General features: G+C 41.2%; 1 protein-coding gene across 1 annotated transcript in view; it reads right to left on the bottom strand.

The window, feature by feature from the left end:
• SESN3 (sestrin 3) overlaps positions 1-9146 on the bottom strand; it is a 74232-nt gene extending 65086 nt beyond the window's left edge. Inside the window, exon 1 of the mRNA XM_047070505.1 lies at positions 9045-9146. Within this exon, the coding sequence (XP_046926461.1) occupies positions 9045-9122 (78 nt within the window). The 5' untranslated portion in view covers positions 9123-9146. The remainder of the gene's footprint in view (positions 1-9044) is intronic.
• Positions 9147-13898: the final 4752 nt, after the last annotated feature.

The following is a 13898-nucleotide window of genomic DNA, read 5'->3' as shown; positions in this document are numbered from 1 at the left end:
GGACAGCAGTCCCAGGGGCTCTCTGTTTCCTTTTACCATCATTTTTGCCTTACCACAGAAAGCCAAAATGAATGGTGGAAATGAGCATTCACATGATCTCTTATCTTCATAAATAACTCTTTTTTACCCAAAGAGATTACCGAAAGCTGAGAACATTTCTTAGGGGTCCTATTCAAAAGACAAAACACTTAAAATATTTTTAGACAGTGCCCCTTGTCAGATATTTCAACAGTACTGAGTGAATCGATGTTACTGAACTAATGAATGACTTGATTGGCTAACGAAATAGGTCACAGTTTGCTGGAAAATTAGGAAAAATGTATCCTGGGATTAGGAAGACTGGTAAGATAATTAACAACAGATTTATAGAGAGAAGAGAGCTAACTAGATAGGGCAAAACTGTGAATGAGAACTTCAATTTATTTCTCAATCAATTTAATCTTTTAGAGAAATTTGCATTTCTAATGTAAAAATAAACTAGTAGAAAATATCTGAATTTGAAATCACTCTTATTAATCTCTTAAGTAATCAAGTCCTGTTAAGTTTCATTAATTTTATGTCTTGTACGAGTCATTCACATAAAGAAAACGTGGAATGTAAGGAAATACAGTGCTTATACCTGTATAACGAGCCAGGCTTTGGAGTTAGACCTGTTTTGGTACTATGATCTTAATCGAGTAACTAAAGCTCTCTGAGCCCTAATCTCTTCATCCATAAAATGTGAGTAATAATTCTTTATAGGTTCATTGTGATGATTAAATAGGATACATATGCAGGGTTTCAATATTTAGCACAGTCTATGGCACATAGGCGGTATTCAAAAGAAGCTAGTATCGTTATTGATTTTATAAAATGCATTTCAAAACTAAGAGTCACAATCTCAGATAATTACAATAATCTTCCACAAAATCCAGCTCTAGTTAGCCATGAGGTTAATTTCAGTCTTCTCAATATTCAGCCTCTAGCTACTAGAAAGAGAGATTTCATTTCTTCAGGTGACTAGTTTCATCTTTGCGATAAGGGAGAGGTAAAAATAAAATGTTATCTAGAAATGAGAACATATGCCTCCATTACAAGTTGCTATTAATTAGGAAAAAAAGTAAGTCTTACTCAAATATGTATTTTATACCTTAAGAAATCTCTGATGCAAGAAAGAATATGGCCCTAAATCAGCCATTTTTATACTTGGTCATACTTATGTATATTTGGTATGTTCAATATATTCTTCATGAAATGTAAGGTAGAATGCCTGTTACTCCTTATTAGAAGCTTTGAGCAACAAAATGTAGACCCACCATTAAATATCCGATAATATTGAGGTGCCCCTCAGGAGGCAGTCAATAACCTGGCCCACGGACCAGCAAGTGACTCACTTTTGGGTGGATCTGAAAAGTGAACGCTAACTAAGGGGCAGTCCAGGCCTAGGACCAATTCTCTGGTTCAGTTACCAAGGGAGTGCGTGCTGGCCAAGAAGATCACAGCTGGCTTGGGAGATTTCCAAAATAGAGGACTTGGGGGAAGTAGAGGAGGAAAAGCCTCAGCCAGGATAATATGTGGAAAGAACCTTAGGAGGTGGCCTACAAAGAATCTTGTAAGTTTGAAGGTATGTCCTAAGTACTCCAAAACTGCCATCCCTTACAAAACACTAGCACATTCCAGGAGACAGAACAGGTGTCCATATGAAAGCAATGGACATTTTATGTTTCTCAGAAGGACCAATAGCTAACATCAGTGTCCTGACCCTCTTAGTGAACTGATGTGTGTGCTCCCTATCAGAACTCCCTACAGGGGCGCCTGGGTGGCTCAGTCGGTTAACTGTCCAACTTCGGCTCAGGTCGTGATCTCACACTCCGTGAGTTCAAGCCCCGCGTCGGGCTCTGTGCTGACGGCTCAGAGCCTGGAGCCTGCTGCTGGAGCCTGCTTCAGATTCTGTGTCTCCCTCTCTCTCTGCCCCTTCCCTGCTCATGCTCTGTCTCTCTCTGTCTCAAAAATAAATAAAAACATTAAAAAGAAAAGAAAAAAAAACCTCTTACAAAAAGTAGATACTTCATTGAAACATTTCCGTGGTTGCAAAGATGATTTTATCACTAAAATCATCTTTGTTCTGAACTTCTCAATGTGTTCCTCATAAATAGAACAAAATATGACCACAAAGAACAGATATATCAGACAAATATCAAACATCTCTTGGAAAAAGAGAAAAGTCTTCATTTTATCAGATTGTATGTATCCAATATAGGTACACCGCCGGTAGTTATAAGAATAATAGATCTTTAAATCAAAATTCTACTTTGCTAAAAATAAACTTCCTATTAACCAGATCCCAAAGAACAGGCAACCTAGTAGCAGAAAGATCTATGTAAATTGTTCATCATAATTTAACGTGTGAAGTGTGATAAATGGACAGCATGGCAGTCTTGAGATAGAAGGAAAACGGTTTAAAGATTAGGAAACGCTTTTGAGACGTCCTAAGAGTTTTGAAGAAGAATTTCCAAAGACAAGCAGGAATTCTACATGTTAACTATAGATTTTGATGGTATGGGGTATGTATTTTTAAACAGTTTATACCACATCTACTTCTTTGTTTAATGTAACTGTGGGACACAGGACTACACATTTTGGCTTTGCTGTGTATTTACTATATATGGTGAATCAAACCTCCTCCCCCATTCCCACCCCCCCAGTGATATCTAAGGACAGTTCAGATACTGGTAGTCATTTATAGGTGTCATCAGATCTAACCAGATAAATAGATCCTTATGCGGGTGCCTTGGGGACCACATTGAACAGACTGTCTGCCATAGCTTGTGTGGACAGGGTAACTGCACCCCCTACACACAAAATAGAAAATGCACTGTATCTTTGGGGATTGCAGTATTTAGGAACTCCTACAGTCAGGGTCGTCCTATCTTCTGTCTACAGTGGTGGTTTTCGTTTCTTTATTCTACCCATGCTTGTTATCAGCAGCCTGCACTGATACTTTTCTGATTCTTTCTTGTCTCTTCTTTGGTTGCTTCTCCCACATGTCTCAGCTTTCAAGAAAAAAAGGCTAACCCGGCTACTCAGAGCCTTTCTTTCCTTTTCAGCCCCAAACAAACCAATTAGAGCACAATGGACATAATCTTTGGATCTGACCATTCTTCAGTTATTGTGTAGAACTTAGGAGAATATTCCTTCAGAGCCAGAGATGTGTGTTTTCCCCCTCCCTGGTTTCTACCAGATGCTCACAAAAAGTAAAGATCACTTCTAGTCAGCCTCAGTCTCACTATGGTAGTAGAGAAGCTTTTAGAATGTCACTGAAAAGGTGCCAGGCAGCATATGTAAGTCATCCCCACACAAAATAGAGGTGATGAGATGGCCTTATCCACATTTTCTGTCAGTGGTATTAGCCTCTTATTTTCCCCCATAGACTCCTGAGAATTACATTTATATGTACCATACATTTATATGAACTCTGACTCAGCAGTTCTCAAATGTTTTGGTCTCAGAATTCCTTCACTCTTAAAAATTACTGAGAATGCCGAACAGCTTTTGTTGATGTGTGGGTTATAACTGTCAATATTTACTGTATTAGAAGTTAAAACTGAGAAAATGTTAAATGTTAGTTCCCTTAAAATAATAAAACCATTACATGTTAACATAAGGCACGTATTTTTACGAAAATAACTTTATTTTCCAAAACAAAAAAACAGCGAGCAGAGTGACATTTACGTTTGTGCAAATCTCTTTAGTGTCTGTTTAATATAAGACAGCTGAATTTCATGGCTGATTCTGCATGCAATCTGTTGCGATGTTTTGACTGAAGTATGTGAGGAAAATCTGGCCTGACACAGATAAGAAGTTGAGAAATGAAAGAGTTAACTGTGAGTCATCTTCTTTGATAGCACACCAAAACTCCACAAGCAGAGCTCCTTGTTAGTTACAGTGTGGGATCTGAAACCCTATCAGTAAACTTAACTTTCTATACCCTCATATAGGAAAATCCATTCGTCTAGCTTGCACTTTTAATGGCTCTATTACCCAGGCATGATGTTGATAAATATTTGCTCCAAAATACGAAAAGCGATCCTGAAAATTCAGGAACACCTGACAACATTCATTGTTAGTAATAAAAAGAATGGTCAGACGGAGAGTTTGTGGGGACCTACAGGCACTCACAGAGGCGGAGGCTGGAAGTGAGGACACTCCCTGGCAGCTTCAATACTGCAGGGGACAATTAGAATACAGTTTTATTATAGAAGCAGTTCTAAGAATTAAATGGACTTTTTATGACAGAGGTCATGGCACTTAAATTTTCTGTTTGTGAGAAACAGCTGACATCATGTGAAAGCACTCTAAAAACTGTGAAAGTCTAGGCAAACTGAAGTTACAACCCAATAGTTTCAAAAGGGAAAAAAAGGGAGAAGGGAGAAGATGAAAAGGCTAAGACACCTTTACTCCCGTAACTCTTCTCCTAAATTAGAATTATTAAACATTCTTTGCTTAACCCAGCTGGATTTTCCCCAGCTTGTATTAAATATGATCATCTCTGACTCGTAGTCTTTTCAAACTAAATGCTAATTCCCCTCATCTGCTGAAGTGCCCAAAAGGCAATTTCATTTTATTTAATTATTGGAAAAAATGAAAGCAGCGCTCACCGGCTCGCTCTGTTTAAGAGGGGGTGGGGTAGGTACAAATAGAAATATGCAAATCAAAAATCGGTATGTTGCAGAGTATCTTTACTTCTCATTTATAGACAATAATTAAAAAGGACGGAAAAGTGAAGACTAACCAAATCACTCAGTATGTATTGAAACAGATTGCCACGACTCACAAAGAACTACAGTCTTCTGGGAACATAAATAGGCTCATGTTTTTCTTAGATTTATAGTTGTACTTTATGGTTTACAAAGTACTCGAACGCACATTACCTCTCCTGAGCTATGCAGCAACCCCTAAGTCAAGTAGAGATTATCTACATTTTGCAGAGGAAGCTAGCCTTCCAGGAATTTAATTTGCCCCACATTACAAGACCTACCTATGAGTACATCTTGTGGCTTCCAGCATCACTACTTTAGCAGTTATGTTTTGGCAGTTTACTTATTGGGTGGTGGGGAGGTGGGAGAAAGCAGCAGAATCCCTTTGACAAATGAACTTTCAACTGAACTATGAAACATATAAACATACAAAACAATGGATTTTAATATGCTTCAGCTATAAAGTAACAACTAGTGATAACAATACCTTTGCGTTCTCACAAGTAAGAGTATGAACAGATATGTGCAGGGAGGATTTTTTTTTTTTGAAGGCCAAAGCCTTCGTAATCAATGACAATCTTTCCTATCAATATCATATTAACAAAAAAGTTCAAATACGTGCACAAAGGTAGCAGAACAAGTTTTAATTCAAGGCCTGCACAAGAATAATCCTGTAACAAAAGATAACTTTGATAACAACTTGTTAAAATTTGGGAACACATATTTTTGGGTAGCTGTATTCTTAAGTTCTAACTTAAAAATAATTTTAAAGGTACTGAAAAATGTAATCCAACTCATGCATTTATGAACACTGACGCCTCTTAGGGCTCCCTGAAAAGCAGTGTGAAAACCACTGCATAATGGTTTGCTGTCATAAATTCACTGCTTAATCTCCACCTAGTTCAGTTAAGATAAAATAAAAACTGTTATTTTTTTATCAAAAATATATATGCAAGAAACCAGATTAACCGAGGTAGACTATAGCTACTAAATCAGCCAAAGCAATTATATTCTATTGGTTGGACCTGAAAAAATTGCTATTAATTGACAATTTTAATTATAAAAGTGGTTCATATGGTTCCATCTAATAGTCCCCATTTTATTTTCAGTCTTCTCACTTAAAAACCCACCAAAAGCTGTCAAAATAAGTGGTTATATAAACAAAGCAGAAAAATGTAATAACCAATAAAGATCTATCACTAGAACTACCTAAACACATGAAGAATTTTCAAATGTTAAATCTTCCAACTTACATGCAGTTTTACTCACCTCAGTAGCACTAGCTGCTCAATACTCAAAAAAAATTGTCATATGCCCCCTTTTATTCATCAGAAAATGAGTGGACTGACAGTTACCTACCTTAATGCAGTTTGGTACTTCGCTTTAAAATTTATCTAGGCGTCACTGGAATTTCTTCAAGTAAAATGTATGACACTTCAAAACTCATTAACTTTCCCAAAGTAAGTAGAAGCAATTCCTCTTTTATTAGAAGCTTTATTGAATTGTTTCACTGATAACAGAGCAAGTTCGACTTTATATAGAGTTATAGACGGGAGGATAGTTTTTTGTTTGCTCATTTGTTCTCCTATCTGGGAAATATATTGTTGTTCCTGACCTAAGATACCAAATTAGGTACATTCAATATTTTAAAAAGTGTTTCTACTTTTGATGGCCCTGAATCCAAATTGTAAAGGCACTTCTAATTATAAATGTTGACTCTCATACAATATACAGCTCAATTTTCAGACATCGGGTTAAATAAACCAAGTTACTCCATTTGAAGAATCCAGTTCCTTTTGAAGTTCCCCCCAAACTCAACACATTGCAACAGATTAAGCTACATAAAGATATAGCTTCATGCCACATAAAAGGTGACTCTTTCCCCATCATTAATGAGGATTATAACAGCAAAGAGTAATATACCCGAGCTTCATTCCTCATTATGGACTACACTGAACTAAAATTCAGTATGCTGTGACTCACTTGGTTAGTACTGAACACTTTATTAAGTAGAAAACACAAGATCAATTCAAAGAATCGCATTTTGAGAGTTACAGATGAATTTTAAAGTCATATACTTTCTAGCAAAAAGAAAATCATCTCTTTATTAGAAATAAACTCTTCCATGCTATTTTTAGAATGACAAAGAATTTAAAATGCTGAGCACTTGATCTCTTTTAAGAGCACTGAAGAATAGCACTCTTTAAAAGCTACAAATGTTGCCAAGTCATGTCATAACTGGCTCAAACAATCCCATTTCCATCTAAAGTTATTTCATGCTACTGCATGAATCAATATTAAATACCTTGGAGTTACTAAAAACTGGAATACTGGCAGAGGTACATAGCAATTATAAAATATGAAAATGGTGAATATCCATTTTCCATATACCTCTTTCTTTTAATAATGACTAGAAATGAGGATGTTCTTTCTAGGTAAATAGAAATAGTTTCTCAAAAGCTAAGAGGAAAATATAAAGAATGCTAGCAAAGTGTGATGGATCCATAACCATGGTTCTCCTAAAAGAAAAACTAGATTTTGAAGCCTAATATCACCTCCAAACAAATTTATTAGCCTACCAAATTGCCAGAGGCATTAAAAAAAAGTCAAAGTCAGTATAGTTCCTTATTCAGTCAAAAAAAAAATAACTGTTATTTTAACCAGGCTTGTGTTTAAGCAAATGTGTCTCAACAATTTGTTTTGTGTTAAAAACATAACTAACCACTTTTGAAGTTAGCAAATAATAATTTTTTTAAAGCTAGGTTCCAATGACATCTAACCCTGAAGTGAAAGAGTTAACATTCAACTAAGCTGATCTGCACTTCTGATCCATTACATTTCTCACAAGCTGCCCTACAATGAGCTGAGCAAGTATCAACTGTAATTCGATCCCAGAGTTTATGGAAAAAAATAACTGCACATACTCAACATGCACATTTAATAAAAATCTGTTTCAAGAGAAACATATCCAATAAACACAATTTAAGGCATATTTAACTGTTCGATTAACTTCAAATCTAAAATCTCTTTGCTTTCTTCATGATCTCAAATAAAATAGTGGAGGGGGGGGGGGAAGCAGCAGCCCTACTGCAGGGAAAAGAGGCTTGAAAAACAACTTTGATTGGCACTTGGCCTGACCCACAGAGGAAGAAAAACAGTTTTTGGACAAAGAGCGCAAATATTTGAGCTTGCTTACTTACATGCTTTCTTTATATTTTTAATATATAAATAACAATCCCAATTGAACTGCATTTGGGGAAATTGACTAAAAACGGTGCCGTATTCATCCTAGTCTTTCAGTCCCGATGTATTTGCACAGCTCAGCAATTTTAATTCATTTGTACTGGACAAACAGAAGCACCCCAACTAACGTTTCCACTTGATGAAATGTAATAATAGAGTCTGGAGAAAAATAAACTGATCATAATATTACCCAGTGGGGGCTGTTAAAGTCTGATTAAAAGCTTTTCTCGTTCTAAAGCGACATCTTTTCACTCCCCTCCCCCACCCCTCAACGGAGTGATTAAGCCAAGTAAACTAAACAATTCTGGAGTAAACTTTCTATCAGTCACTCTGGAGCAATAAACTGATTGTACTTCTGATTTTTCTGGACCTACAAGGGGCGGCGGGGGGGGGGGTGCTGCTAAGGAGTGATAACCTACGTCCACCTCCGTCTCCTCCTCCCCCAACCCCAAAGGAACTGTAAGGTCGAACAGCATTTCCCATGGGCATAAAGTTCAAGCTGCTTTACCAGTTCCTTTCAACACTGAACTACAGACACAAGACTACCGTCAAAAGAATGTAAAAAGGGGGGGTATTAAGGGAGAGCAGGCAAGGAAGGCAGAAGCGACCGAATAAACAAAAACAACCCCCGCCGAGAGTTAGCCACAGCAAAGACGCAGCCAGGTTCCTCAAGCCCAGACCAGGCTGTTCAGATTTCACACCGACCTCCATCAACAGCACCGGGAGGAGGATCGAACCGCTCCCCCCCTCCCTCCGCCCGCGGAGCAGGCCGGAGGTGGCAAGGCAGGGAGGTGAGCCGAAAAAGACTACCGGCAGCAAAAAGAAAATCGGAAGAAAAAAAAAAATCCCCAACCCCTCGGGACTAGCATCTGTCCCGGCGGAGATAAAAAGCAGCAGTGCAAACCTCCACCCTCAACCCACGCCCCCTTCTTCGGTCTCGGCGTGGGGAAGGTGCCCCGGGATGGCTTTGAGCCTCGCCCCAACAGTGCGCCCCCGGGCCGAGCTGCCCGAGCCCCGCCGGCAGGAAGCGCCCCTCTCGGGCTGGACCCCAGGCCGAGCCCGTACCTTCCGCAGCACTTTCCGGCAGTTGGTACAGAGCAGGTAGTTGGCGGCGGCCGACGGGCTGCTGCCGCCCCGGTTCATCTTGGCTGCGGGCAACGAGGGCGAAGACGGACGGCGGGCCGGGGCTGGGTATCACTGCGGCCGCCCGCGCCGCTGCGGGGCCGGGGCCGGACCGTCCCCCTGCCGCCGGCCGCGCTTCAGCCTCAGCCTCCCCCGGGCGAGATGTCGGGATGGCAGGCGCCGGCCCGAGAGTGAACGGCGCTGACCGAGGCGACCACCGCGGCGGCTGCCGAAGCGCCGGCGGAGACGGCGGCGGCTGCTCCTCACCGGCCCGTTGTTCCTCCCGCCCCCATCCTCCAGACCCCCGCCCCCGCCAGGCTAGGACGAGCAGCCGCCACCGCTGCCGCCGCCTCCGCCGCCGCCGCAGCGCCTCAGTGCGGCCCCGCCCCCGCCTCCCCACCACCTTCACCACCTCCACGCTCCGGTACCGCCCCCTCCCGCCATTCGGACAGCCCCGGCCACGCCCCTGGGCCGCTAGCCCGCAGCCAATGAGCAACTAGAGCCCGGTTGGGAGCTGCGCCGGCCAATCAGAGACGCCGAGGACGCCTTGAATCTCCGGGCAAGTTAAGTTTATCTCCGAGGCTTGGAACTGAAGAGAGATGGCGGGTTAGTTAGGTAGTGGGGTGGGTGGGAATACAGCTTGTGCGGTCCGCCAATAGGAGGAAGAGGGTGTGTCGGATGCAAATTATCCCTGGAGGCCCAGCCCCTCCCCCGAAGACTGGCCACGCCCCCTTCTCTAGGTCCCTGCAAAAATGGTAAGGAGAGTGAGATAAATAGCTGGGAGCTAGAGCCTCACTAGAGGGTCTAAAACTGAGCTAAATATTTCCTGGTTTCTTGAGAGATGTTGGGGACGGGAGAGGGGCGGTCGCTAAAACGTTCACATTGTCAGGACAGTTAGTAGGCTTTCTCCCAGCCAAAATCTTAGCTTAGCTGTGTAGAAGACTGCAGTCACGTAGCACTTGGCACCCAGGGATCTCAAAGAACTTTATGCATCATTTATCTTGAGCCTTGTTTTGCAAAAGACCAACTACCTAAGGCTTGGGCTGGGGGTAGAGGTAGATGTTTGAGCTAGATTTACACCATTAATCGAGGTAGGGGGAGAAAGACACAAAGCCTCCGGTTTAGCGGTTTCCTCCTCCCTCTGAAGCACCTTCTCGCAGTCCTCTCAGCAATGAAAGTTCCTTTATTCGTCCAGCACGAAAAGGCCAAAGAAACAGGGTTATCCTTTCACCTAACAGCCCTTTCTGGGGCAGTTGATCAGAAACATGCAGAGCATAGAGCCTTGGCTTGGAAGGAAGGTTTGGAAGGAAGAACAAATCGTCTGTAAACTATTGGGCTGGACTTGCCTCTTGCAAAGCTAAAAATGGTGAGTCAGGATTTTGGCGTCCACGCTCTAGGGAGAGAAGCCACATGTAAATGGGGAAAGCTCTGGCTGGCAGAGCGAGGGGGAACAGGCGAAGGGGGAGCCAGGTCTCTTGAGGAGGCCAGCAACGCGCGTGCGGGTCGAATGCGGGTTCCCGACGCAAGACGCCCGGAAACCTGCTCCCCAGTGAGAACAAAGGCAGGCGCCAAGCGAGAACCTGATTGGTGCCGGGTCCTCACGGGTGTCCTCTGGGCCCCGGAGACAACTTGCTTCACCCACTGGCGCGGAGCTCCGTGCTCACTGGAGCCCAGGCTCCCCACCCGGCCTTGGCCGTGACCACACAGGGCTGTGCGTTATGACATCACCTGTTTTCGCTCTTTAGAACATGATCTGTAGTCTCAGCTTCTCCTTTTTTAGAGGTCTCTAGTGTACCGGGATTTGGGAAGGCCTGCAGTCCGCAGAATGAATCTGGAGATGATGTAAAAGAACGGTTTCACTGGTTTGCATTTCTTTCTTTTCTTCCTTTTCTTTTTAATTAAAAAACACACGGACACACACACACACACACACACACACACACACACAGCCTGGTTTCCTTAGGGATTCAGAGTGGTGTTGTAATGCAAAATCAGAAAGGTACACTTGGAGGAGCTAGCAAGTTTAGCATATCAAAGCTATTAGACCAAATTGTGTGGTTAAAACTGTCAATCTTATTTTTTCAACAGCTGCCTCCTCTGCCCCTTTTAGAGACCAACACACATAAACCAAGTCTACACAAGGAACAAAGGAAGTGGAAATCTGCCAGTGTCAGGTTGAAATACATTAAAATTGACTGGAAAACCCCTGAAGGGCCTGAGTTATGCGGTTGGGTAAATGTGTTGATCCACTTAACTAGTAATAGCTAAAGGTCACTTGATGCTGTTGTAGACATGGATAGCCTAGAATAGCAATGGTGTGGGGAAGGTGCTTGACAATCAGAAAAAACTGTAAAAGCAAGAACATTAAGGAGAGAAATTACCATAGGCTTGTCAATGCAGAGAACCAAGAAATCCAGGGAGAAAGTTAGCAAGGCACAGTTTTCCTAGGAACTGAAACACATATGTGTCCCTGTTTAGTGGTAAATTTCTTGGGCTATATTCCTGGCTGGTTCTCCCTTGTAAAGCAGATTTTATGTGAATGCATTTTAAAGGATAGGAGATATTGAAGGCTGAAGTGAATTTTTGTGGAGAGATTGAATTTTCTCAAATAGTACTTTAGATTCAAATTGTTTTCCATCGTATTCTTATAACCGTTCCTTTTACTTAGTAGTTAAAATCCTTTCACAATGGTTCTTTAAGCTCCTCAGTAACTAAATTCCCCAGAAAAGATGGCCAAGAGAGTGGAGCCTACACAATTATACCCTCTGACAAAGATTGCTAAAGGGAGGTTTTAAAGGAATAGCTTGACCGATACATAGATTCATGTATGTGACCAAATAATGGTGGTCTCCACCAAACTCCTCCAAACTTTTATAACATTAATTGTCCATAGGGCCATTTATTTGGCATTTAACCATGTACTGCATTGGGACATTTCTTACATGGAACCCTTACGTATGAGTCTATGTTTCACCCCTGAAATCTTCAATCCGGCAACTCCTCAGCACACAACCCCCACCCTTTCTTCTAGTCCTCACCTCCCACACTCTCATCATACTTGTTCTTTTCTGTTCTCATGTCAACATTCGACTTCTGGATCCTTCCTTGCTCTTCCATTCCTTACGTGGTCTCCCTTCCTTTTCTAGTCAGCCTGGTTATTATAAAGAGAATGCGACTCAGAAGCTAATTGACTTGTGAATCCTGGATCACACTTTTAAGAGGGAAGAAAACAAAAGTCACTTCTTCAGATTTCGCACAGAACAAGGAGAAACTCCCTTTTGTTGTGTGGTATGTATGGAATAAAAAAAAACCTCAGAAAAGTTAAGATATTGGTGAAAATTACCAACACTGGGAAGTACTTTTCAACTTTTGATTATAAAATTAGGATAATACTTTATTAAATGTTTTACATTGTTCTTTCTTTTTTTTTCTTTCTTTCTTTTTCTTTTTTTTAGTTTATTTATTTATTTTGAGAGAGTGCACAGGATGGGGAGGGAGAGAGAGAGAGAGAGCGAGAATCCCAGGCAGGCTCTGCACCATCAGCACAGAGCTGGAACCCAGAAACCACAAGATCATGACCTGAGCCGAAACCAAGAGTCGGACACATAACCCCCTGAGCCACCCAGGCACCCTTGTTTTACATTGTTTTTTAAAATAACTTTTGCCTGTTTTGAAATACTCTTTTAAGATGTGATTTTTTTTTTCCATTTAGTGCTTAAAATCACATGGTTTGAATGTTCCATAACTTATTTAACCATTACTCCATTATTGAACATGGAGGCTGTTTCCAGTTTTTCATGGTTATAAATAATGCTGTGATAAGCTTCCTCATACATACGTTTCTGGCAGTCCCTCTGATTCCTGGAAATGGAATTTCTAACAGAAAGGATGTGAATATGTTTTAAGGGTCCTGTTAACGATTTGCTAAAATATTTTGTGGGAAGGTTCAACCAATTTGCACTCCTCTTATAGTGAATGAGAACACAGGGGAAAGAATATTTGAAAAGCACAAATCCGAACCGTCATTCTCCAACATAAGGCCCATAAATAGTCCACTTACCTCTATCTCTAATGCTTTCCACGCCCTTCTGCCTGACGATTTTCATCGCCTGTTGAAAGATCTCCTGGTAGAGTCAAGCACTTGTCAAAGTGTCCACGCGCTCACCCTCATATCTCTTCTTTAGCACCCATCTCCGCATTGAGGTGTTTGGCTTAAATTTTATTTTCTCATTAGACTGTGAACACCTTCAGGGTAAGGATGAAGTTACGTTTACATTATTCTCAATTCCTAGCTCAACCCAAAGAGAAGTGCTTCAAAAATCTTGGGCAAAAATAATGAGTTTTCACTGTTACTTTCCTAAATACACCACACACTCTTCCAGGGCACCTTGTGAATCTCTAATAACAGCTTAGCATTTTATAAAAGGGCCTCCATAAATCTCTGTGAATTGAACAGTTCACAAAATTATTGCTATGGAACAGATAGACCAGATTCATGTCCTGAACTGTCACCAATTCCTTCTCTGACATTGAACATAATGGTTGTTATGGCCAGGGCTTGCTATCTCTTTTTATAAATTGGAAGTTCTAGCCACAAACCAAGAGCATAGGAAGAGTTGGGGGCAACTTTTTATGTTCAGAAATTTTGAAACAAGTTACCCTGTAAATAACATGCTGTGATTTTTGGATGTGAAATTGTTTACTTCTCTAGATATTCTCCTACTGACCTAAGAACTGGGCCCCTTTATAGTTCCTAAATAAGGATTCAATTGAAAAAATCAATTACTAAAGATGTTT

This window comes from Lynx rufus, unplaced genomic scaffold (assembly GCF_022079265.1).
Source record: "Lynx rufus isolate CCGP_SWC_20201006 ecotype Redwood Valley unplaced genomic scaffold, mLynRuf1.p SCAF_9, whole genome shotgun sequence".
Lineage (NCBI taxonomy): Eukaryota > Metazoa > Chordata > Mammalia > Carnivora > Felidae > Lynx > Lynx rufus.
Note: the sequence above shows the minus strand (reverse complement) of the source record. Positions and strands in the feature narration are given on the sequence as shown.